The sequence below is a fragment of the Poeciliopsis prolifica genome, unplaced genomic scaffold (genome assembly GCF_027474105.1).
Source record: "Poeciliopsis prolifica strain line A6 unplaced genomic scaffold, Auburn_PproV2 SCAFFOLD003, whole genome shotgun sequence".
NCBI classification, from domain to species: domain Eukaryota; kingdom Metazoa; phylum Chordata; class Actinopteri; order Cyprinodontiformes; family Poeciliidae; genus Poeciliopsis; species Poeciliopsis prolifica.
The window spans coordinates 17522592-17549577 of NW_026562378.1; the positions used below are offsets into that span (position 1 = coordinate 17522592).

Here is a 26986-nt window from a genome sequence, read left to right on the forward strand (position 1 = left end):
ATGTAGATAGGAGTGAATATGATTCATTTAATCAGAATCTTCCTCAGTAACTCACAAAAAGCTTTTTTTGAAGTAAAATATAAACTAAGTGATTCAGCTATATAGGTCATTGTCAAATGACCTATATATTAATAATTGAATATTAATAGGTTCCAACTCAAACAGATGTTTTTTTTGTTTTTGTTTTGATGAAACATCTTTAGGCAAAAGATTACATAAAAATAGTCCAACATGAGACTAATGTTTATTTCCTGTTCTTTAATTTAAACAAGCAGTCCTGGCAGCAGTCAATGTCTTTTAAAATCATGAGGTCAGAACAGAAATAATATCTTATCTTTCTCAAAAAACCAGGAGCAGATGATCTAAAACCCACTTGAGAGCCTCAAAATGCATTCAAATGTTTAACTGATGAAGATAATGAAATCCGTAACCTAATGAAGAGGGTTTCTTCCCTGAGACAATGACTAAATATGTACTTATAATGTTGCTTTTTATACCAGTGTGTTTTGAAGAACTGCTAAAACACAGACTTTTATTCAGTTGCATTTTGCTAATTCACTAGACTGAACTGGATGTACAGTATGCAATTAAATTAAATTAAATGGGTCTGTTTCTCTTGCGTGGTTTGAGATGGCTTTTGTTGTTAAGTCGACTAATAATGAATTAATACTAAAGTGTCTTCCAGCCTCTGGAAGACGCTTTAGTATTAATTCAGTCAGAAAATTACATTGAAGTGCTTCAAAACTTTAAAGTGGATGAGTGCATGCTGCTGGCTCCCTGCAATGCACTGGGAGTGAATTTATTGATTATTTTACTGCACAGCTTCATGTAGTGAAAAAGGATAGATTATGATGTAAAAAGAGTGGTGTGGTGGAAATGAATTAGATTTTTGTTTGTTAAACTCTTTAACAGATCCTTCAAACTCTAACTGTGCTGAGATAAAAAAAATAATAAATCTCAGGATATAAAATTGTCCACAGAATGCTGCTAATAAATAAAAATGATTCCAGGCTGTCTTGAGAAAAAAAGCAATAGATTTGTAGCTTCCTGTAAGACTCATTTTGATTGTGGAAATTAGGGGCAGTTATCAGGAACATGCAAGAACAGAAAAGAAATAAACAGGACTTTTTAAAGACACACATGATAATTTCAAGAAACATCAAAAGCAATAAACAGAAATCAAAATAAACTGTTCAAGGACAGTTGATTGCATTCAATTGGAAATGAAAAATGTTTCTCTTTGTTTTGCCATCTTTGTCTCATTTGTCCCACAGGAGGGTGTGCAGCCCACTAACAAAAAAGCAGCCTTAATATAATTTTCCTCCCAAAGTCCATCTGGTAATAATTGTAGCATGTAGCAACTGTAGATGTGTTTGGATAAAGCTCTGAGAGACATGGGGCCCAGTGACGCTCGCTGAGTGAATGTGTGTGTGGGCGAGAGCAAAAGCGGGAATGAGAAGAAAAAAAAAAAAAAAAAAAATCATGTGACCAGTGAGAGGCTTCACTGTGACCACGCTCACAGTTGTGTGACTGCCAAGTGGCTGTGTGATGGGCCAGCATAACTAAATCATCTTTATTGTCAGTGCAGTTTTACGTAGAGGAGCAGAGAATGGGTCAGGGTGAGCGGGGGCGGTTAGCTGACCTCTGCTCCCACATGGGATTAATGTGACTCAAGTTATGATTAGTGGCATCTGATGGCTTACAGACTGTTTTGAAAAAGATCAAAACGCACACACATGCACACACAGGTGTCTATTTTTAACTTATATTTACTGTCTAAATGCCGGCATTTAGCCAAAAGGATTTTTTTCTGAAAGATTCAGAGGTTAAGTTTAGTTCAGGCTTATTCAAACTACAAATAAACACATGTATAACCCCTGAACATTTAACTTTTAAGCCACTGAACCAAAGGTCCTCATATCAGACTTCTCCTATTCTGCTGTCCAGGGACAGATGATTTCACAATGATTTCAACAGTATGAACAATAACATGTCAGTGTTATTTAATCAAACTCAGGTTACATCTTTGTGTTTTTGGATTACTCAACAATCCTGTTGATACTGGTGAAACTCACAAGAGCAAATTAATTCAAGCAGCTTTAATAGAAATCTTTACTACAATTAAAGCGCTGCTTCTAAAAATAATCGGCATCTTTGTGTTATTGTTGGAGGGACATTTAACCCTGATGCCAGAGAATTAGGAAGTAGCCATGTTGACTGAAACGTCTCCCCTAACCATAAAGCAGGGGAGTATTTCATCTGTGATCTCATAGTTAAACCTCCTTTCAAAACTTTTAAAGATAGTCTTTTTTTAGACCTATAGTATATGCTGCACCAATACGTCATAAACTTCATCAATGGAGTTAAAAGATAAAAACGTAATGTGTTAGGGCGCAGTAATCTTTTGATTTAAAATACCCTATATTAGGCGTGATTCCATTTTGCTACCCTGATCCAACTACTCTGAACTTTTAGCACCCAAAAATAAACTTTAAGTTTTCGTCTCCCTGAGCTTTTTGTTTGTGTTTCAGCTGTGTTTTCAGCAATAAATCATTAACTAACTGCTTTTTAACAACTTTCCTTTATAAATAGCATAAAGTAGGCTTAAAACTTTTGCTAAGAGTAACTTTAATGTGTTTACATATATTAGTTTGAATAAGAAAACTACTGTTCTGAGGTTGTGACATCTTATTTTTTGTTAACTGTGGTTTTACCGTAGGAAAAAAAAAATTAATTCCTCTGCAATCCAAGGAATCCAAATAATAACAGGTGTTTAATAATTCAGGACAGATTTATCCCTAAAAGCATTGCACACATAAAACACACCAACCAACAACATACATTCTAGTTTTAAACTAAAAACCTGTTGACAACACACCTCCCTGAGGACTACTGGTCGTTTTTATTTGTCCCTTAGAACATAGGTCTGTTAAAACGTTCTAATATAAAATGTTTAAAACACAAACATGTTGCTTTACCTCGTCTCACTGACTCCTCATTGGCTTAAAGAAGAAGTCCACAAATTATTCCAGTTAAAATTAATGAAAAATATGAGCTGTGGCTGAATTTAAACTAGGATGACTGAAATATATTACTGAGAATATTATTCTAAGTGCTTCATTCCCCTTCAAAGAACCTCCCTTGAAGGTTCAGAGTAACCTCTGAGTAAGTGCATCCTTCCAAGCAATTTTCCCGGCTATATTTCTATCCAGGTAATCTGTTTTTACCCTGATAGTTGCAGTGGAAAAGGAAGGGAGTATGAAAAGTGTATTCCCAATTACATTTATCAGATTTCAAGATAATCAAAAAATCTTAATCTGAGAATTTAAAAATAAAGAACATAAAATTATTTCTACTTACATTGCACTAATGTGTTAAAAATCAATTATTTATAAGAGAGGCATGTGTTTTATCAGCTTTTGTCTTTGTTTTTAGAAAACAAAGACAATACATATAAAATACCACAAGTTGCAATGCTTTGACACCATAACATTCATTTTCTTTGTATGACTACAAGTGGAAAGCTATTTAAACTCAAACCAAGAGAGCCATAATTTAATTTTAAATCATCTCGTGTGACTGTACATATCTACCACAATGTCAATCATATACTGTAACCAATGCAAAAGTTAAAAATAGCCAGACAATTACCTTTGAAGTTTTACAACCTCAAAATAGAAAACTGAGAAAAAAAATGTCACCAGTCCTAAAAACAGAGCTAAGTGTGAGAAGTGACACAAAGTTGTTATTCTGGATGGATGGGACTGGCACATGCAAGACATCATAAACTCTGTTTGGTACATTTATTGTAAGATTAAAGGGCATATTTACACAAATGACCTATTATGATGCAAATTCAAATTAATAATAATTTGCTTCTGTTCTATTTCCAATTTTTACTTATCTGACCTCATCAAGTTAAGTTAGTACTTAACATAATTTCTAACTTTCATAGTTCTCCAGACTAAAATTTATTGATTTCTACCCCAGTTATTACAACATTATATAAGATTAAAAGCAAAACAAAATACCTCGTTGGGATTAATTGTTGGGATTAACAACATAGTTTGTTAAAAAGATAATTGTCAGTGAAAAGGTTTGATACATTTGTTTTGTTTGTATGTGGATAAACATAGATCATCTCAATAGCGCTGAAAAATTGCAAACCTATGGTACCTAAGGCTAGCTAAACCTTTAGAGATTTAAGAAGCCCAAAAAGTTGTGAAACTGGTTTTCTTGACTCAACAATGAAGGATGCAATTTAAAATAATTTTCCCAATTACTGTGTCATGAGCTTCTGGCTCAATCAATGTACTCTTATTTATTAACGCTCCTTACAGGAAGCGGTTATACTGTCCGGCAACTAACAGACAGAGAAGAAGAAAAGCAAAGTTGGTCCTCCGTGCCTCATAAAACAGGCACACCACGACCACGGCCTGTGATCCTCAATGTGGTTGTTCTGGGTTTGATTCCCTTTTTTTCTGTCAAATTACTGTTCAATGAAGTTCATTAAAGGCTCATAGAGCCAAAAAAAAAAAAAAAGACATGCAAAGTCTGTTTTATTCTAAGTGAACATGCTAGGTATAATGTAGGCTATTTGAGATATCGCCTTCCTGACAACGGGATGTCGACTGAATGTTTCAGCATGGAAATAGTTATGCTGCCAAGCAAAGAAGGAAGTTGGGTGGTGGAGCTATCATGTGAGTCTATGCTAAGTTTTTCATAGAAATAAGTCTCTCTCAGTTCTGGTGGTGCATTGGGATGAGCGAGTATCCACTGCTTGTCACTTGAGTTATAAAACTCCTCTCACTATTCGAGTCACAACTATCTCTGTGATTGCAGCTTCCCAGGTTTGGTTTAGCTCGAGACAAAATGCATATCAAACAGAAAATCAATCATTGAAACAGATGTCTTATCTGGAGCAAAAAATATTCTCAAATTTCAAATTTTTCCTGCAAATTCAGGGTTTTTTTTTGGTGTTGCATCAAGGCAGAACATGGTGCTTATTAAGTATTTTCAAAGCACGATATGTTCTAGCAACTGGATTCAGATAGGTAGCCAGGAGAAATGATTATGTTGTAAACCTGAATGCTTTTGAAATTTACTCTTTGGAGAAAAAAATTGCTACTAAGAAAGAGATTTCTTTTTCTATGCTGCAATGTTAGTTACAGTTTTCATGAAAGGATTTTCAATTAAAACTAGATAATGTGAGTTATAAACAATAATTCTCAGCATTTGCAGTTTTTTCATTTTTGCATATTCCACTAAAATTGCAACAGAGGTCATCAAAAATAGTTGTGACTGATTAGTCTGATTGTTATGACATCCTTTTGATTAATGCTGGAACAAATGACTGAATATTGTTTAAAGCAGTTCAGAACCAATGCTCTAAATAATCTAATCTAACATAAAAAGCCATTATTTTTTTCTAGAATTATTTTTACAAAGATGGAACAGGGAATGAAGTTGGTAAAGTCAACAGATTTCCATAATGAGTTCTTTCCTCACCTAAAAGAAAAAAAAAAAAATCAAGGTCCTTTCTTGATGTTACTTCAATTTTTACAGTGCAGTTTCAGGTCAGGTCACAGATATTAGATTTTTGTGGCTGGATACTCAGGTCTCTTGAGGATTAAGATGCAATATGCTGCATACAAATGTTTGAAATACATGCAACTACTTTGCCAGACTCATAGTAGATTTTCCACCCGGCCGTGCTCATACCACAGTTTGAAATCCTAGCAGGACTGCCTACACAAAGGAGCCATTCATAGGGGTTTGTGCGTGACTTATGAGCATGCACACATGCACGCTCACGGACACACACAGAGACATTTGCACAGCTTTCAGTCAGTCTAAAATTTCACCAAACTTGAACTGCCCCAAAACCCCACGGTGACCGCGTAAAAAGTGGTTCTCATGTTACAAACTCACCCAAAATAGACCTTAAGTATATAGTGGAGACATCTGATGATGTAAATTATAGTTTAGACCGGCACACACAAGTTAGAGTGTGCAAAAACACACACACACTCCTTCACTGTGCTAGATGCACTTTGATGATACAGGAAAGAACAAAAAAATTAGTGGGGTATAATGTCCAACTTGAAAACAACATACAGATATAAAACAAAGGGTAATAAGTTTTACATTCAATTATTGTTTCATGGCAGGAAACTTGAAAATGTAGGTCAAGGAAAAAAGAGGCAAAAATCTTTGTTTTTCAAACCAAGATTCATTTCAGTGAAAAATAAAAACTAGTGTCCTTTGCTGCAACTACAGAGAAAGACTCACTAGAGAATGTTATCCAAGAGCAGTAGTTTGTAGAAAAAGTAATCAGTGTAGAGGAAACAGGCGCAAAGACTGCTGGCGCTAGTGGGCTGAGCAATCAAAACAATCCCTCTATGTTCTGATTGAAGAGAAAGGGTTTGACGCCATACTCTTCAACACGCTTCGTCAGAGAGAGAAGGGGGCGGGGAGAGAAGGAAGGAACAAGAGACATACAAAATGATAGGGAGTGAAGTGGAGACGGACTGTAAATAATAAGTCCCTTATACTTAACTTCCCTCATATCATTCTTTTTCTGTTTTCTCCTCTTCTAATCACCCTCTTTTTAGTTGTCTTCTCATCTCAGTCAATTTTCTTGGTTCTTTCCCGCCTCATCCACCATTTATGTTTAACAAATCAGAGTTGTAGAGAAACTACATGGGAAATTCCCACACTGTGGCTGGATAAGACCCAGCCCCCACCACCCACGCTCGTTTTCCGCCTCTCCCTCGGCTCCCTCCGTCTGCTGTCAGAGGGGAGTCTTGAGGAAAACCACCCATATTCCACCACAGTCTATTCTGGATGTTTGCCGGAAATGTATCCCTCTTGTTGTTCCACAAGAATCAAAGTTGAGCTCAATGGTAGAAAGTCAAAGAGCAGAAAGTAGAGGGAAAGGGTTCCTCAGCTTTTGAATAAAAAAAGTTAGTCTTCAGTAAAATATTAAGTCTGAAAAATAATACAGAAAAATTACATTCTTTGACGTAGAGAAACAATTGTAAGGTCAAAGACATTTGTTCCCTTAGGTGCACATATCCAAACAAGTCCTGTGAAATTGTTTAGGTAAAAGCTACAACAGAACAAACACACACAAAAAAAAATATTGTCAGAAGATGTCATTTCCAAACCATCTTTAGTTTGAAAATGTTTTGTTTGCTCCAGAGACGTACAAAAGTAAAAATAAGCATTTCTAATTTATACATTTATATTTTAATTCATATTCAAAATAAGTATTAATTGTCAAAAGACAAAATTTAGATGCTGAGTTGCAGTTTTCTAGATAGGGAAAGCATATTTTTTCCTCCAACTCTAGACTATGTGCTGCCATTATTTACATAGCAGTGGCAAACATGTGCAAAACAGTGCAAGTGTTAGCACATCACTAACATGAATTTCTTCATCTTTTCAGTGCACAATTATAACCTCACTGAACAGAGAGGTCTATAGAAGTTAGCTAGAAGGATTTTTAATAAGACTTTTTAATAAGACCAAAACAGAAGTTTAATGAGGAGGTTAGTGGTTTGTTTTTGAAGAAATACAATAAGATTAATTTTATAACTTCTTAGAGATAAGGCAGGAATGTTGTGGTTTATCTCTCCAATTGCACATTCACAGGAAGACACCTATAAATAGTGGAACGTTTTCCATACACGCTATACTTTTTACAAAATCAAAGTGACATTACACAAGAGGATAAATGCCTCTTGAACTCTTTTTAAGAATTTAGTATTTGAAAGTCTTCTCGGTGCCTTCATACAGAAATATTAATAAAAGTATTTGCTCATCCGGCTTCCCGCACATTTTAACTGGAGCAACATTTTGTGTCCTGTCCTCTCAGCTCCAACATCTCCAGTTCTTAGAAAAACTCTACATGTTTTACTAATTAGGATTTTTGACTATGCTTCCAGAAGCATATCTACGATATCAGACCCTAATATCAGAGTAGAATCCTTGCTTTAATTCAAGATTGGTGGAGCATTTTAAGATTTTCAATGAAGCAAACAAATTGAAAAACATCCTCACACTTTCAACCTGTCTGCAACAAACTTCATATTTAACACAATGTAGTCAGGTAAGGGACAACTGCCAAACAGATTTGACCTGTTTTTTTTTTTTTACAAGAAAGAGAGGCTGGATTTGTCACTCCAGAAAAATTTCCAGTGCTCTATATTCAAGAGGCTCTACATGAATTCATCAACACTTTGCATTGCACTGAGTAATGAGAGGTTCGCTGCAGCTTTTAGCAGTGGAGACCCATTCCATGAAGCTCACTGATCCTTAGCTAATCTAAAAGTCACAACAAGTTGGAGGTCTGTAGCTACTAAATTTGAAGATCAAGTTCCTATGAGTTCCTTTTTTTGACCGATATTTCTAATATTCAATAGGGACGACCGAGTTCACTGATAAGGAGGGAAGATACACTACTTTCAGAAATGTAGTATATACGTTATTTAGCTAATATGCAAATAATTTGTTGTTGTTGTATTTCATCTGAACTGCATTTTGTTTCTATGGCCTCAGTATTCGCTTGATTTTCATGTTCAGAGATCACAACCAAAGTGGAAAAAACTGCCTCAGATCTGATGGATAAGGTTTTTAGTCCAGACTCAGCAACCTCTTTGTCATGAACATCCATGTAAATCACTCTGGACAGGCATACAGAGATCCTGCTATATTACTTTCTCAATACTGTATTTGTAGCGGAAACCAGGCAAAATTTGACTTAACAACCCAGCCTTGCAGTTCAAAATAAGCGTTGTCACATGAAGCAGCATCTGGATGATCATATCCCATTCTGAATCAAAACCATATTGGTTAATGAAGACTTCAGTTCTGCAATTAAAGCACCCAGTGATTAAGCGAGTAATGTACATGTATACTATCCATTTACGACAGAAAGAACGACAGATTAGCTCTTTTAGAGCATTTTAGATAATATGATTGTAGGATGCGCAAGACATAATGAAGGCATACCATCCTGACAGAAAAAAATACTGAGATCAGTAATAGTGAAAACTTCATTTAGTAATTATACCCAATATATTTTGGCACATCATACATTGTAAGAGGCTTTGCTTAATACAACTGGTGACATCAGAGAATTTTCTTTCTTGTTCACAGTAAGAACATACTTTGGGCTGGCAAAATAATAAATATGATGTGAACAGATTAACATAATAGTATTTAGAAACAAGGTGTGAACAAAACCAATAATGGATGAGCATTATTTGAGTTTTTTGGTCATGCAGAAAAATATTTACCATTGTAACAATTTGTCATCCTGTTGCAACACCATTGTGGACTCATAATAAATTATTAAAATGAGTCTGTCAAATTCTTCCTAAGATGAAGAGTTGGATCAAGTTTTTATGGAGCGTGGGTTTGTGATTTACCTCTGCAGCCTGAGTTTCCTGGTGTAGCAGAGTCAGTCCTGTGAGGTCTTCCAGAAATGAGTGGGAAGAATTAAAAACCTTGGACAGAAAGCTGAAACCTTCCCTCTCATATTGGTCCAGGACCTGCATAAAAGCAAAAACAAAACATCAGAATAAAGAAGGAAACTTTTAAAGTTTGAAGTGAACTCATACTAGTGAGAGATTAAACTTTGATTTGCTTCAATGATCAATGTAATGTCAGTCTCTTCCACTTCTGATTGATATGGTAATATCAAAGTTGAACCCAAAAAACAAGGATAAATCATTTCACTGAACATGATAAAAAAGAGGTTACAATAAAGAATATTTTTAAACTAGAGATGCAGAATATACTGAATCACAAGCAACATTGGAATATTGATGCTGTATTTGGGAGTATGTTATATTTCAAGTATTATGCATTCAAACTCTGCATGCTGCTGGTATATTTCACCACATGGATTCACCTTCACTGCCTGGCAGTGACTTTTTTTTGGACCAAGATACTAAACTTATAAGCAATTTGGGAACATGAGTGATGAAAATGTGGGTTATTTTTAACTAATATAATTATTGTAACAATTAGCAATAATACTGCAATTATAGAATTTCCCCCTATTGCGAAAAATTACTTTAACCCGGCACAAAATTCACAAGTTGGCCTGACAATATTTTAAATGCTAATCATTTTCTGAAGGTTTATAGTTTGATATAAGATGGCAGAATATGTTTTTTAATAAGTGTGAACATTTTCATCACGTAAAAGTATTGAGCAATTCAGTTTTAAACAAGATTAAGTGTAAAATGAACCTTTCTTCCCCCTCTGTGATACCTTTGAAGTCATTGCAGTGTTTGCCTTGATGTTTCATCAGGACCGACTTCAAATCCCCACACCACTGCTCCAGTATACACACATCCAGAAACACACACACAAGCATCCTCTGCCCTCTTGACTACCTTCCTAAGATTGGACAAGCCTTTCATGGACGCCTACGGAGCCTCCTCTGCAGGTGTAGAGTTACCACTGTTTGAGACATCTGCACACTGTGCTCAGAACTGCCTTTGTGTGTGAGTGTGCGTGCATTTGTGTGCTTTGCAGACTCAACCTGGCGTCTGGTCCCGGAGCCAGACACACCACTCACAATACACAGTGATGTTCCCCTCATTCACCTTTTCAACCTCTTTTCTTTCCTCCATCTTCTATTTCTTTGATTCTCCACTTCCACAGATGGACCCTGCTATTTGAGTCTTCAACAGCAGAAACCAACTTTGTTAAAATGTCGCTGATGAAGCCACAGATAAGCACACAGCCTTCCTTTGATGATTTAGTGATCAAGTCATTCTGCACTCAGACATGACTTTTAATACCTTTGTGAAAGAATGAACAATAAGAAGGGATTTAACATTTTCGTGCAAAAACAGTAAAGCACAAAATTAGGGACTCAGAAGGACCAACATATTTGATACATCTGCAATGGTGGTTTGTGAATTTATTTCCAAAGGGGCGGTGTTAACACAGAACAGCACAAAATGATATATATGGTGGATTCACAAGAAGAGTGATAGTATTACAAGCAGCTGGTAGAGCATCTGCTACTGAGTCATAAAAGTAAGAAAATATCTATAACAGAGACAATACTTTGTAGATGCATTAAAGATTACTAGCCAGGCCTGAGTGTTTGATGATCATATTTCTTATTTTATTCCATGCAACTGCCCAGTTGGTGGGTGAAATCCACATTGTGAAGTATATGACTCATGTATCCCCACATTCCAACACTGGACCACTATCACATCTGTACACCCTGCATGCCAGGCAAACACTACATATGATTTGAATGGAATATATTGAATTTTCTGCGGTGCTAGATTATTCATGTTCAACCATGTTTTTATGTTGGGAATCATCTGCTTCGTCATAGACAGGAAGCTGCCAAGTTTGAGTTGATTTATGGTCTCATTTGTCCTGTTCTTGTTAAAGAGGTGGTTGTTACTCCTAAGTGGCTGCAAATAATTAAGGACTTAATGGTCTATGCAAATACATAAGGCATTCTAATTAATGCTGACTATAAAACTACAAGAAAGTTTCTCAAATTGTTTTATAAAGGAAGCTAATTCATAACCTTAGCCAAGAGTCATAACTGATAATAATCAAAAGGACAACCCTGAGACTTAATTGCCAAATAAGACCAAGTGACTCGTGTCTTCATATTAATAATGTAATTCTGAATTAGTGGTAGTATTCAATTAACATTTTTTATCAAGTTAATTGTCATTATTAAAAATGGCAACTAATGTCTATAGTTAATTAATTGCAACTAATCATATTTTAATCAAAAAACAACTATTGATACAAAAAGCAATATTTTCAATTAAAAAAACATTTTTGCTGCTATTATTGCATTACTAAGCTATATGAGTTCATTATCTACTCTCTTATTTAAGTCTTAGTCAAGTCATTCAATGATAAGATTGGTGCAAAGTGCTCTAATACCTGTTCAGCTCTCATGTGTTGCAGGTAACCTTGATCATTCATGTAACTTCTTTGAAAATATATTTCTTTTAAAATGTGAACAGTGTGCGGTCATAAAAAAAAAAAAATTCCTAGAAATATTCTTCTCAGAAGAGAGATATAAAGAAAGCTAATACTTAAGCTTTTCAATTATGCAAGGAAGTAGAAAAAATATTTTGAATACTTTCAGCAAACGTGTCTAAAGGTTTTAGCAGAGATCTGAAGAGATCTTTGATGGTGCATCGGAAAGTCAAAAATTCAATATAGAAGTCAACTTCCATTGGTATTTTCACTATTTTTTTTTACTATAAGTCATAGTTTAAGTGTAGGAATTTCACAAAGAAAAATGCAAATCATTGTGCAGAATATACTTTCCCATTAACAGTGGTGGCACATTTTGTTGTGTCCAAATAGCAGTAGTAAGAGATGTCTGGCATGGTTTTAGACAATGCCACGTCAGCTGTGATTTACTCTTTGGCGTGTAGTTTTATTGGCTGCCAGCCCCACAAGAGTTAGAAAACACACACCCACACACACAAACAGAATGAAAAGCCCCAACTCTACAGGAACCGCTCCAGCCCAGACAGAGGCTGAATTGTTTTGTTTCCATAGTGACCTGGCAGCACACAGCTGACTGCAGCAGAAATACACACACAAATCCAGAGAGAAGACAAAGACCAACACACACTCTCACCAACGCCATTAAAGGGAGCACACCGATATATGGACACAGGGGCACACAAAAGAGAGGAGAGATATGGGGGAGGAAGAGCAGGAAGCGAGGAAAAGGGGAAGAAGAAGAAGTGAAACTGGAGTAGGCTGAAAAGAAAAGAGTGAAAGGCAGATAAGCAAATGCAAAACAGAGAGGCTGAAGATGTGTGGGTGGGATTAAAACATATTTACTTAAAAACCTTTATCCCCGCCTTACCAAAAGATCTGTCCTGTCTTACTTATGTCCATTATTCCTGCCTATAGTTTCTACCCAAGCCCTATCAGACCATATGACCAGCTCTGTGAAGACCAAATAATCTCATCAGTCACACAGGCAGAAACATGACACCTTAAGATAGGCTGGAACGCCATCCTTTTTTTTTTTCCTTTTTTTTCTTCACTAAGCGTAGGTGGAGAAAAGTTTTGGAGCTGAAGCGAGCCAACTCCCTGCCCCCCCTCCATCTTAGTTTCTCTCTGTCTTCACATGAAAGTGATAGATCTGGGGCTTTATGACCTCTTTATCGACACAAAGAGTTCATTGAAATTGGGGGAGAGAAAGAGGCAAACCAGCCCTCTACTCATCACAACACTCTTTTTCAGTACAACATTTCCTCTGCTTGAAACAACCTCACCACCACCACCCATCACTCTCTCCTGACTTTTTTCTAAATTGTCCATTCCTCTTCTAGAACTCTCACACGTTTTTACAACTAACCACACAGACCAATGGTAAAACAGTAAAAAGCACAAAGAGTAAATTTTCCCACCCCTATTTGGCAGATTTAGACTATCTGTAGTCTTCTACAACCCATCTACACACATTCACTCCTACACACTCACAAATACACACAGCAGTGGTGGGAGCGTACGACACTTTCTGACATCAGTGATCAACTGCTGCCTGATTGTTACCAGATGGTTTTACCAGCTTTCCTGTGTGCGTCTCTTTAGTATTCCTCAAGGAACAACATTTCAACACAGCTACACTGACTTAATGTGGAAATGGGAGAGCTGGGAATCCCCTCCAATTTTTGCTACGACTGCAATTTGTGTTTCAAAACATTGTTGTCCCATAGTAACAGAATGTGACCTGATAAAAATATCAGGATCGTCGCATCTACAATTCAGGGTTTTTTTTTCTACATTAAGCCAGGTTTAATAACCTCTCAATTTGAGCTACAGAAAAAGAGCCACTTACAACGGGTGAGCAGGCAGTGCATTTGTCGAAGGCCAGGCTGGCAGGCAGCACATTGTCAAATCTGGACAGAAAGCCTCGGATCTGAAGAATAGGGGAAAAATAACACAAAGTTAATTAATCTAACTAAATGAGACACTTGGAATACATGTGAGAAAAAATAACTTTTTGATGATAAGCCAAGAAAATAAATGTTCGAATCTGGGAATAACACGTCCCTCCTATGGCTATTTCTTAACACAAAACACAATGATGACACAATGTAAAGTAGTGAAAACAGACTTGATAGAAAAAGTTTGAAAATGTTTTTTTGTGTTTTACAGCAAGGAAGAGAGCTCCCTCTGGTGGCGGAAAGGTAAGTAATATTTTTAGTGTACTATTTTCTGTAACCTTTTTTTCACCCAGTTGGTATCTTTTTTTACTGCAAAGCATATCAGCTTCCAATCAGAGATCCTACTTAATGTGATTGATAAGTTTTGAAAAAAATATATATTTACAGCAATCAAAAAACAAAAAAACAAGACAATTCAAGTGAACTGTGGACAACAGTTACTAAATGCTTTTTTTTTGGCTCTATACATAAATTTTTATGATAAATTAGTGCAAAAATTTATTTGAATTAGAAATTAGATTAGTAATAAAAAATTTAGGTATTTTGTTAACTTTTCTCTTTCTCTGCAATGAGCTTGGCTGGAGACTGCAACTCTAAGGAGGAGTTAGTTTGATAGGTGGCGCTATTTCAAGGTAAATACAACTTTGGGCTAAACATAACACAATGGATGTGCAACAGTGATTTGCAGGAAGTTCACTTGTACATAGCTCAAAGAGCATACATTGAAGGCTTTGGATCAGTCTAGTCAAAGTTCATATTTTAGTATAAATGAAGTGCTGTTGCATAATTTTACCCCTCAAATCTGGCTGCAAAAAATAGTTCTGGAGATTAGGCAAAAATTCCTCCAGGATAACAGAAAAGATGCATTTCCAGTTGCTGTTTGATATCAAAGACAGACTTTGGCTTGAAAAGACTAACTGCTACTTTAGAAAGGCTGACTCAGGTTATCTTTGTCTAATAATCATCTAGACATACATCAAAGACTTTTATTAAAACAGTACATCAAGATAAACCAATGCCTGTATGCATATTTTTATTTTGGACTATTTCTGTTATGCTTTTTAAATATCAAAGACATAATCTACACATTCTGCATCTCTGTTGTAAATATGTTTGAGCCTGCTTATTTCTCTTTTCTACTTTCCTGTCCTTCTTTCCTTCTTGTCTAAGCAAATGCTAAGCATGCAGCAATCATGAAATTCAAGGACGACAAAGAACAAAAATTGAACAAGCAACCAAAGCATCCAAGAGAAGAATCAAAAACCTTCAAAATGTTTAAATGAGAGACTCCTGGTTACTTGAAAGCTCAGAATGAAGTCCAATTTATCCCCCTTTGAATCTACAAATGGAGAAAATTTTATTCAACTGAACTGAAGTGAATAATATTAGGATGTACATCTTAAAATCTGAGCTACTAGTAATCACCAGAATCATAACTGGTGATGATCACTGGTATAATACTTAAAGAAGAAATACATTTAAACAATAGTCTTTTTGAAAATATTTTTCAGTAATTTCTTATCCTCTGCATCTATTCATTTCTGATCATTTGTATTACAAAGGCATCTTCAGTGAAAATTAGCAATTACAAAAAAATAAAAGATTGTAGAACTGTCAATCTGACGCCAATATATAACAGTCACTAAATCCAGTATTAATGTAAGAGGCGAGTTTGCAGAGCAAACAAGTCCTTAAATGATGAAAGGGCGAGCGGACAAGTGAGTCAGACTAATGGGTGGGTGGGATAAGAATTCACAGACAGCACACACTGGACACACATCCACTGCATGACGGAAGGTGAAGTCCAGACACCTGGCTGCGCTGCTATTCTCTGTCTAAAAAGGTTCAAGCAGTAGGAATGTTTTGGTAAAGCAGGCATTAGCATACTTATGTTATAAGTTGAATTTGAACTCTTTCCACTTATGCAAAATGTACTAAAAAATGTTCCATGAGATGTCCAGAGCTTAAAACGTTTTAGAAACTGACCCCACATTCAGTTTCATCTCTGGTTAGTGTACTATGTTCCAGGTTCTTCATTATGGTGTTTATTAACTAAAAAATATCTGAGATAAAACAGACTAAGCTGGAGACAACTAGACACCATTCACTAATAAGATTACTTTTAGGGTCATTTCTTGCACTGGACTGTACTGTAGGATGTTTAATGTTTTTATTTAAAAACCTTCTTCACAAAATACGCTACTTTGTCTTGGTCTATCACATGGAATCACAACAATCCTTTGAAATTTGAGGCTATAACTTTAGAATATGCAAAAACGTTCAAAAGGTATGAATAACTTTGCAAGATGCTATAATAACTAAGGCACTTGGGGCCAAAATACAACAACTTTTTTATCAATATAAAAATGATCCAATTTAGGAAACCAGACAAAAACATTGATTAATAATTAAGCTCAATTATTAGTGTGGGAGCAACAGACTGAGAGTTAAACACAATTTTTAATTAATTCTGTACATCAGCTGGGAGAGATTCAACTTTCCCAGCTAATTAAGCGTTAGCTTACAGATAATAAATTTTCTTACTACTGAGAATGGCTTTCTCAGCTCCGATCAGATTTAATCTGCATTCTTCAAACATATTTTCAGTTAAATTATTTTTGCCCGTCTATCTAATTTAAATATTGTTGAGTAGCAGTTACTGGACAGGTATTGTGATTCAGAAATCACATTTCCAGTAGACAAGGAGTTCTGATTTAACAAAACAGCACAAAACTGAAATGTCACCTTCCTTATACGTTACAAACAACACATTTATTTGGGCTCCGTATGGTTTTTAAGCCCACTTTCTAACATCTTTCTCGCTTATCAACATGACCCTTAGCAAACCACGCATGGAAAGCAATATTCGTGATGAAAAACAAAATCTGAAAGGAAGTTTCAGTTGCTAAACAGTTACCCAGTACTTAACTAAGCTCCAAACTACCGATGGTAAAAAATGATAAGCAGTAAAAGAAAAACTGAACTAAAAATATTTGTAATTTGAGACATAAACAGTGTTTAATTTCTAAAACCGCCACAAGCTGTCACTGTGGCACCACAGAAAAAAAGAATAGGCGGTCTCGTCTGGATATTCACCGCTTGTCAGGCTTAATACATATTCTAATACTCAAAGATTACTCAGCGACACTCCCAGGCATATTATTTTTTGGCACCTCTTCTTTTTGGTAATAATCATCTTTATCTGCACACACATACACAGTCGAATTTGCAAGCCACTTTCCTTTGGGTTATTTGGCAGAAAAACCCTGAGCAGCAAAGGTGTCAAAGCAAATGGCAGGGATTTATATTCCCAGGATGATGAATAGTGATGATGATACAAATGGAGTTGGTGAGATGCAGCACTCAGTTAGCCAAGAACAGAGTTTGGATGGCACCAAATCATCCAATCGCCTTATTTAGTGGCTCAGTATTGACTATTTAATTATGATTTCAGCCAATTTTTAGGCTCCTTCTAATTAATAAGAGAGCTATTAGTTTGTTTTGTTTAACTATGTACAATTTTTAAGACTAAATATGAAATAAAAACTATCTGATAAGCGCCAATATATTGTGTATTTAAAATTAAACTCATGTCGAGTTTTAACAGTGGAAACACAAAATGCAAGCCAGCAAATTTATAGCATATCTGAACAGACCGATGGGAAATAAGAGCATGTGTGTGAATATTCAGACAAGCACAGTCACTCTAAATGTCCTTCCCTTGATCTTCAATCTCGTTTGGCTCTGCTCATTTATAGCGCCACCTCAACAGTCATCAGTATGTATGAAACCAAATCAATATCGAAACTCTAGTGCTAGAAAGAGGTAAAAATGTTTGTATTAGAGCCAAGGTTGAAGCAAAGACTTAACAGGTCATGGAAAGCATGTTCATAAGTAGTTTTTACGTCAAAATCCTTTCCTGGCTCAGACTTAGAGACCCAGGCGAACCATTTGAAGGACAAACTGTTTTCAGATAAACCTCAGCCTGCAGGAACTCTTGTAAATTCAGGGGATGTACATTAGATTCTTACTTATGCTCTTTAGATATTAGTGATTGTAAATGGTGATGTTCAGTTATTGCCAATATAGCAAGGCTGTCATTGGAAAGGTTTGTCTCTCCTAAAAGCACAGCATCTTTCAGACTTACATCGCACATTTGAAAAAAATAAATAAATAAAAAATAACACAAGACAAGACAAGATGAGTTCTGTGATTTTTTTTTTTTTAAATTTAAGACATGAGCACAAAGACTCATGTCTTTTCAAATTTGGTGGTGGAGGTGTGATGGTTTGGGCTCATTTTACTGTACAGTTACATAAAATACTGAATCACAGTCAGGATGCAACATTTGGTTAATTAATACATTTGACTTATTGTGGAGAGAATAAATATAAGTATTTATAAGAGGCATTTATAAGAGATGTTTGTGATTTGTTTGCTTTTTAGTTAATCTCATGACTAAACATATGCAACAGGACCACAGTAAAAGGACTAGGCATTGGAAATAGCATATTTTATCTAGTCTAATTTGGATATAGTACATTTTTAACCATGATCTAACATTAATTTGGCACACCGACAGTTACTTAAGATTGTCATTAAAAAACAAGTACTGATAATAAAAATATATATTTTCTTGCACCTTTCAGGACACAAAAGGACACGTTACAAGACAAAAAATATATATATATTCATGAACATACTGAAAAACTATTTTATAGAAAAAAGAAAGCAAAACAAGAGATTAGAAAAAAAGTCTAATGGCAACAGATGAGCTTTCAGTTGTGATTTGAAAGTAGGGAGAGTAAATTTAGTGAATGTCTGAAGGTTTCAGAGTTGGGGAGCAGAGTGAGAAGAGGTTCTGCGAAGCCTAAGTACTTTTATAAGTAGTTTTATAAAATACTACTTATAAGGCTGTATATCATGGTAAAATGTCTTTCACTGTCAGTAATTGGGCCTCCATGTCTTAATCAGTAGTGGCTTTGAGGCACGAGGAGTCGGCTCATTAACGATCTTGAGTGGTGTTTGATCTTTCTATTTATAATATTTTAACTAACTATTGAAATGACCCAACATAAAGTTGTGTCCATTGTGAGGAACGAAAGATGTTAAAATATAATGAGGGCCGACAAATGTGAATGTGCTAATGAGTACCACACTGAAACATGCCGCTTTAATTAAGATGTTATATTAAGAGAAATATGTTGTTTCAACTGAACAGAGCATGTTTCACCAGCATTAAGTCTCTCACCTTATACAGTGGAGTTTAAAGCTTTTTCATTTGACAATGCAACACAAGATAATCATTACTTATTTTATTTTATGTCACTCATACAGGTAAAAAATTCAGACATATGAATTATTTCTAAAATGAAGTCTGTTTTAATTGTTTATTGAGTGTTTTTGGCTTCTTTCACAACATCTATACACATACATATACGATGTGTCTATGTCATATTAATTTTGCTTTATTCAAAAATAACACAAATGAAATACAGGTTCCGTTTGAACCTATATTTCAAGTTATAATATGACTGAAATATTTTGCACAGCTTAATTGCTTTTGTAATCAAGACCAAAAAGTTTGTCTCATTATTGTTAACTGTAACATACACTTGTACTGTGCAGTTTATAGACACTCATCATGGCTTTAAAATTTAAATTTAATTTTAGGTTGTTAATTAAATTAAATTTACATTTTCACAGATTTGTTTTGGATTTAAAAAATAAGAGCTTCAATGGTTCTCCCAAGAAGAGTCAAATGTCCAGTTAGAAAGATGCCCGAATCTTATTCACAGCTAAACACAGCATGTAAATAGCATTGAACTAAACAATAATGTGGGTGTATATTTACATTTGAGCTGCATTAAAGATTGGGTTTGTGTACATATACAGAAATCTGCAATATTTTATTGTATTGCCAAAGAACAATTGAAATATATGATTAAAAGACCAAAATGAGTAACATTAAGACTTGGAATGAGTGAAAACGGTTATTGCTACAGTTTTCAGCTGATGAAGAATTCATGATGCACATTCTTGTCTTCTTCAGCAAACTTGTTCAAATAATTAATTCTGGTCACTCTTGATTTATTCAGCTTTTACAGTATCTAAATATACTTCCAGCATTTCTTAAATTCTGCATCTGTAGTTTATTTAAATCTGTGACGTTTTCTTGTATTTTGGGTCTTACTGTACATTCTCCATTTTATTTGAACTATCGCTGACATTATTTCTGTGCATCTTTTTGGTTTCCTTTTGCAGGCTACTTTGCTGCTGGTTTCACCCACACATGGACAAATAAAAGACTATTTTAGTATATTATTCCTCTTTTATATCTTGTCTAATCAAGGATTTTAAAGATGTATCCATCCTGTTCAAAGCAGAACTCTCTCGTCCTTGTAATAAAGTGGATGAGTATGAGTGGGTTTGTGTGTCTCTAACCTGATGAGGCACAAGACCGAGAGACGTGGGAGGTTCGTTCATTCTGTCGTCACTGCTGCTGGCCACTGCGTAGCCCCTAAAAATAGAAAATACCCTCAGTAAGTTTATGTGTTTTCATAAGTCTTAAACATTCCTTGAAATAAGGCTTGAAAACCACAATAAACTCTGAATAACAGAAAATCACTGAGCTCAGAAACTCCGATGGCTGTGAATGAAAATGATAAAAATATAGAAGCATCCTGAATGCACTGTAGAATTCACAAAACCATTGCCTAAATTATTCAAATTCAACTTTAAATATTAAAAGTCAGTCCAAAAGTAAAGCAATACAATAAGTGAGGGTATTTAAAATAAATAAATAAAAAAACTGTAATATTTGTGACAGATCTTTGAGACAATTTTCAAAAGATTTCTTTCAGGGTTATGCTTTCTTTTTTTTGCAAAGCAAACCTCTGTGTGTCGTCCATGAAGATGAGCTATGAGCTGCAAGCAGGGTGCACTATATAATCCATCACTGCTGTTTGTTGTTTTTTTTTAAATCATGTTCCCCCAGTGACCTTGTCGCAATGCACCGGGGCCCCTTACTGCTCCCAGCCATCAGAAAGGGATGTAAAATATCAGTTTTTGGATGAAATATCTGATTTTGAATAATCCATCAGAACATGAATTAAAAAAGTGCACACACACATAATTGAAACCAAATGTTTACATTGTGTATAAAAAATGTTGCTAAATGCCAGGATTTTTTTATTTTCATCAAAAGCAGAAATTTACATACATTAACTTTAAAAGTGTGGTAAGTCTCTGTAAGCATTTGATTGGTAAATTCACAGAATTTTAGTTAAATGGAGGCTCATTCATGGCTGTATCTTAAGGCAACACCACAAACATACTGCTTCCTTGTGCGACATGATAAATCAGCGAGAAATCAGGAGGAGAACTGTGAACCTCCACAAGTCTGGTTGATCTTTAGGTGGAATTTCAAGATGTGCAAATCAAAATCCAGAACAAAAGCTGATGCTGTCAGAAGGTGTTAAAAAGAGCGTCAGTCTGCAAAGTGACAAAAAACTTGTCCTGGAAGCCCACTCAGCAGGGAAGAAGCTTTTACTCAGAAAGCAACATAGAAAGAAAGCTTGACTACCGTTTGGAAATGCACTGCAGTAAAAAGAGATACATTTTTGGAGACATGTCTTTATATTCTGATCAAAGTAAATACAAAGTGCTTAAAGCCTAAGAACATTATCTCAGAGTCCCTTCTCCATTGTCAAGTCTCTAGCCATTTAATATCTGGTCCAGTTCTAGCCAAGACGAGTGTGTTGTGTTCCTCACTAAGTGGGCGTGAACAATGTGGGGGTAATTGGGAAGCATCTGCATGTCGTGAATATGCAAAGAGCAGCGGGCGACGCTCCAATTCTGTTATTTTTTTATGTAATCAGTTCCTTTGAAATCTCTTAGTCTATTTGTTCATTGTGGGTTTGCCTGTCCAGTTGACTATGTATGCATCCTTCCACCACAACTGATAAAAACCAACACTTATGGTCTAGTTGCAGACCTAAAATACTGGTTGAGATGTTGCTGTTGAAGTAAATCAACAATGCTCTCTGCTGACAATCATATGACTTGTGAGCAATACCCAGAGTTTGACTTGTACCACCCCATCGGGGGTTCTAAAAACCACTCAGTATCTCCAAATATAGACAAATCTGGCCACAGAGAAGGAGCTGTGAAGTATGGAACGGCAAACTCATTTTGTGATTTTGTTTTTGCTTTGATAGATACCGGTGAACTTCACAAAAGAGAAGGGATCATAAAAGAAGAGCATTGTGTGGACTACAAGAAAAATGTACTATGTATGTAAACTTTGAAAAAAAAACACCTCTAAAAGTATAGTTATATTCCTTTTCAGTGCATAAAAACATCTGATTTTAACTGTATGGGTGTTCCTTGTTCAGTCCAACATGCTTTTCCATGGAAGCTTTTTGCACTTTTGAGATGTTGGCCAAATACAAAGCAACACATAATTCAAACTTGGCATGAGTACAAAAAGACACTGAGCTTATTTGTGCCTTCAGATCTCAAATGCAGACAGAAGAAACGCTTGAGCTTTTGTTTGAGCTCCATGACTACGAGTAAACCTTTCTCCGTGCGAACAACAATTATCAACATTTCACATTTCACACTGAGTTGACAGTGGTTTTACAAAGTCAATGACTGTCAAACTGCTTGAATACCTACGTGCCAATTATATGCGTCTCAGAACTGAGAAATAAATATGCGCTATTGGGGACTTCTGGGTATAAAACCACAATGTGACCGGGTGAAAAAGCAACAAAAAGAACATGCATTGAGTGCCAACTAAAAAGAAGTAGATCTTATTGTAAAGACAGAAGCAAGATACACATAAAAGCAAAAACAGCATACGGAAACTTATTCTGGTCTTTGCTCTTGAAGCTTTTCAGTCTAGAAGGAAGAACAGCTGTGTAACTGCATACTGTATTTCAAAACACTTTAAGATAAAATAGCCATCACATCAGGCCCAGCAAGTGGCCTCCTTAGTACAAACACACATTTCCACAACTCTATTCTTTTACAGAGACACACCAGTGCACATGACTACACACTCAATAGGCAGGAAAACATCTCCTTCAACATTTTGAAAAAAGGATGAACTAGGTGCAGAAATTTTCAAGTAAACACAGATCACAAAGAGAACTTAAGCGTTCACTGAACCGTGGTGTCAAAAGGGAGGAAAAAACTAAAACAGTAGTGACACAAATGCCTGCAGCACAGTAAAATATCAGCTGTAGCGCTCATCCTTCAATAAGACAATGCAATCAAAGTTAACTTCAAATTTCTTTACATCTAAATGACATTTAGATGTAAAGAATATTAGAAACAAAAGTACGGATTGTTATTTCTCTGTATCATGGTGCTTAGAAAGAAGATGGATTTGAAGAAAAATGCATCCCTCAAATGGAAGGAATGGAATGCAAATCCTCAAGTGAAATTACTAATTTGCTTCATGAATAAAAACAAGAATAGCCATCTGGGAGCTTCCCAAAGGACAGCTCAGTTAGAGGGTGATCGGCTGCTTGATGACAGAATATCAGGACATCAGGGACCTGCACTATAAAGCAGGTTTAACGGCTTACTGAGGAAAAGCTTTGGACGCTGTAGATTTTTTGTATCACAAAGCTGCAGAGTAAACTATTTCGATCCATCACTGTATTTATGTTAACAGCAGGTCAGACTTTAATATGACAAAAAACATAAAAAAAACAAATATATTGAACACTTAATTTGCAAATAATTGAGAGATATTTACCAAAAGCCTTCAACAAAATCAAACAACTCAAAAAACAGATGAAGATCATCAGCCAATGTTTATTCTTCTTTTACGTGTAAACCTGAACCACAACAGATTTATTTCTGATTTATGCACAAGAATCTGAAACACACAAAACTGACTGTCTCTAAGCACGAACAGCAAGTCAAATTCTGAGAAGTTTTTTCTTTAATCAAAGCATTAAAAATGAGCACTGCCATGGGGCGACTGTAGCTCAGTGGGGAGAGTTGGTGTTTTGCAATCAGAAGATTTTGGGCTTGAGTTTACTTTCCCCCTCACATGTTGATCCGCCCCTGAGAAAAAGACTTAATCCCAAATCACATACCAATCAGTGTACGAATGTGTGCACATCAGAAAGTCCAGGTATGTGAATGTGGCATAGTTCAAAGCACTTTAACTGCATTAACCATTTTTTTCTGTCTATAAACCAACACTATTGTGATTTAATGTTTTTTTTTTATTTCAGAAAAGATAAAACATGTCAAGTCATATGCACAATTACCTAAATGGAAATAATCTTGCAATAATTTAAATTCTAGAATTTACTGATGAGTTGTTTTGTGCACCTGCAAATGCTATGGGTATTTTTTAACAAAGATATTTCCATTAGAGAATCAAGAGTGACCAGGTCACTCAGAATAATGTTGGGAACACGTACCCTTCACTGTGCTGTAGGATGGACACCATCAGCTCCACAGCCAAAGCTCCAGCAATCATGGCAAGGCCTGGTCTGCTGACGGTGCACTGCTGATCCAAGGTCCGATCCCTGGTCGACTATTCACAAAAAATAAAGAACAAAAACACTAACTCAATCATTTTAAATAAAGCCTGACACATTCAGTGAATGTACAGAATAAAAGCACCAGTCCAAATGGTTTCTGAGTAGAAGAAAATTTTCTTTCATGTCTGAAAGCACTGAGGGCAAATTCCGGATCACAAGCTGTTGAGACTCACTGGCAAGCGTTGTTGCATTTCCATCTCAGTGGGTTTTTATTGATGCAACCATGTTTTTATAAACAGCACCATTAGCTTGTCCCTCTCACTGACTGCAGGGTCATCTCTCCAGTCAATAGATGGAAAGATGAGCCATTACGTCTACAAAAATTGCACTTTATCAAGTAATAATTGTGCTATAAATGCTGTTGATCAGCAATAGATGGAAAGGAAAACTTGTTAGAGTCCAGAGGGTTGTTTCATTTCCTTATGAAGGCTGATCGGTGTCACTGTAACGAGATATTTGTAATAACAGCCAGAAGATTACAAAACAAAAGTGACTTGTATCAGCGATACATTATTAAAAAAATTTTCCTATTCATTCCCCAAAACTGAAACTCTTCTACATGTAAATTTCAGTGAAAGGAGCCCGTTGGCTCTAATTCTGATGGTAATATGACTGTAATCTGTGACTGAGGGGCGGTATTTGTGGAAGCCAAGGAAGAATAAAGCAGGTTTCTAGAAAATGGCTTTAGGCTTTCATAACTGATGAACGCAGCTCAAACAATACTCATATGAAAAGGTAATGAGGGAGTGTAAAAACAGGACAAAAGGGTGAAAACAAAGGCTGTCAGAGGATAAAAGCAGGATGTGGGTGATGGAAAAAGTAAGATTTTTCTGAAGTATATGAGTTGAGTTAGGTCCACTTTAGGTCAGAATATTAAGAATAAATGTGTGATTTTTCTTTAAAGCAAGCGGAAACAATTAGATGGACATATAGAAACTGCAAAAAATAATCATCACTGAAACTAGTTATTGGAGTGTATCAGTTTGGTTTAAAAATATTCAATCTGTCTTTTCCATCTCCAGCAGATTTATAAAAGAGTTGTAAGAATAAATAATTATAAATAATTTTCCTAAGTATGTTGCTGCTGGAGTACAGGGAGTCATCAGAACAATTGCAATTGTGTTACTTAAAACACATGTAAACATTTTGATCTAAATCATTTCACCAGAGCTCTGGCTGTTTGTTTGGGGTTAATGTCCTGCTGGAAGACGAACCTCCATCCAAGTTTTAAGCTTTATGCAGCTTCTCAAAGGCTTTCTTCTGGATTTTCCCTGGAATTATGTAATCTTCCTATAAAAGCTGACCACCACTCCGGGTGGCGGTGCAAGAAAACCACCACCAGTTCATGGTGCTGTGATCAACATACTACACTGTGTGATGGTGTTTGCATATTCATGATGAAGCATGTAGGCCAAACAATATTAGCAATCCTGTTTGGCCTATATGCCACTTTGGTTGTGTTTGTCTATTGCATAAAACTGACTAAATACACTGATGTTTGTGGTTATTACATGACAACATGTGAAAACGTCCAAGAGGTGTGACCAGTTTTCCAAGGCACCATGTGCACTGTTGCCAAATGTTTGTTTTATGAGGTGGCTGAATGGAGTTAAGAGCTTTTCTCACATCCCCTGGAGCAACAACGTCATTGCAGAAGTAGCAGCCCAACTTGTGCCCTGGGATGTTGGAGAACAGAGAGGATCCTGGGATACTGGGCGCAGCTCCAGCCGGAGTGGAAGATGATGAGGAAGCAGAGGAACAGGAAGTAGAGGAGTCTGCAGCTGTCGAAACACTTTGACTGACGGGAGGTTTCTTTAGACCATGTCGCATTACAACGAACGTGTCGAAGCCCAAAGCAGCATTCACCACGAGCTGAGGAGAAAAAAAATGATGACATGGTTATCAAGAAGTCTTTTTTTCTTTAAACACAAGAACATTTTACACAAATATTGTATGTTAGAATGTTAAAATATGGATTAAAAGAAGCTTGTTTCTTATTTATTGAACATTTTGTTTCTACTTTATTGAACAAAGTCAGGGAAGCATTTGAAAACGGATTAGTTGTGATGTTTTTATTCTTTGATCTATATATTGTCCAAGTTGGTAAAAAAAATGTTATTGATGACTTATCCAATTTCTGGCCTGTGTGAAGATTCATTGCCTCATTTGTTTTGAAGAACCACAGAGGACAGACAAGCACAATCAAGTTCTGCACAGGCAGAATAAAAATGTAAAAAAAAAAAACTTCTGATGACCTGATAGGTCACTAACAGATGATTCTTAGGAGGAGTGATGAGGGCAGTCAAACAGAATCAACATTAGAAAAGCAATGCATGACATACATGGTCTTTGGTTTGGTATCATTTGTATATTCTGTTTCTAAGATATTTAATATTAGAGAAAAAATTCCAATTTTTGCTGCAACCTGTGGTG

At 35.8% G+C, this 26986-nt stretch overlaps 1 protein-coding gene across 1 annotated transcript in view; it reads right to left on the reverse strand.

Annotated features, from left to right (window-relative positions):
* atg7 (ATG7 autophagy related 7 homolog (S. cerevisiae)) overlaps positions 1-26986 on the reverse strand; it is a 67911-nt gene that overhangs the window by 22113 nt on the left and 18812 nt on the right. The window contains exons 14-18 of the mRNA XM_055027543.1: positions 26180-26425; positions 24431-24546; positions 20427-20502; positions 13874-13954; positions 9435-9557 (exon numbers count right to left, since the gene is read on the reverse strand). Coding sequence (XP_054883518.1) covers positions 9435-9557; positions 13874-13954; positions 20427-20502; positions 24431-24546; positions 26180-26425 — 642 coding nt within the window. The remainder of the gene's footprint in view (positions 1-9434; positions 9558-13873; positions 13955-20426; positions 20503-24430; positions 24547-26179; positions 26426-26986) is intronic.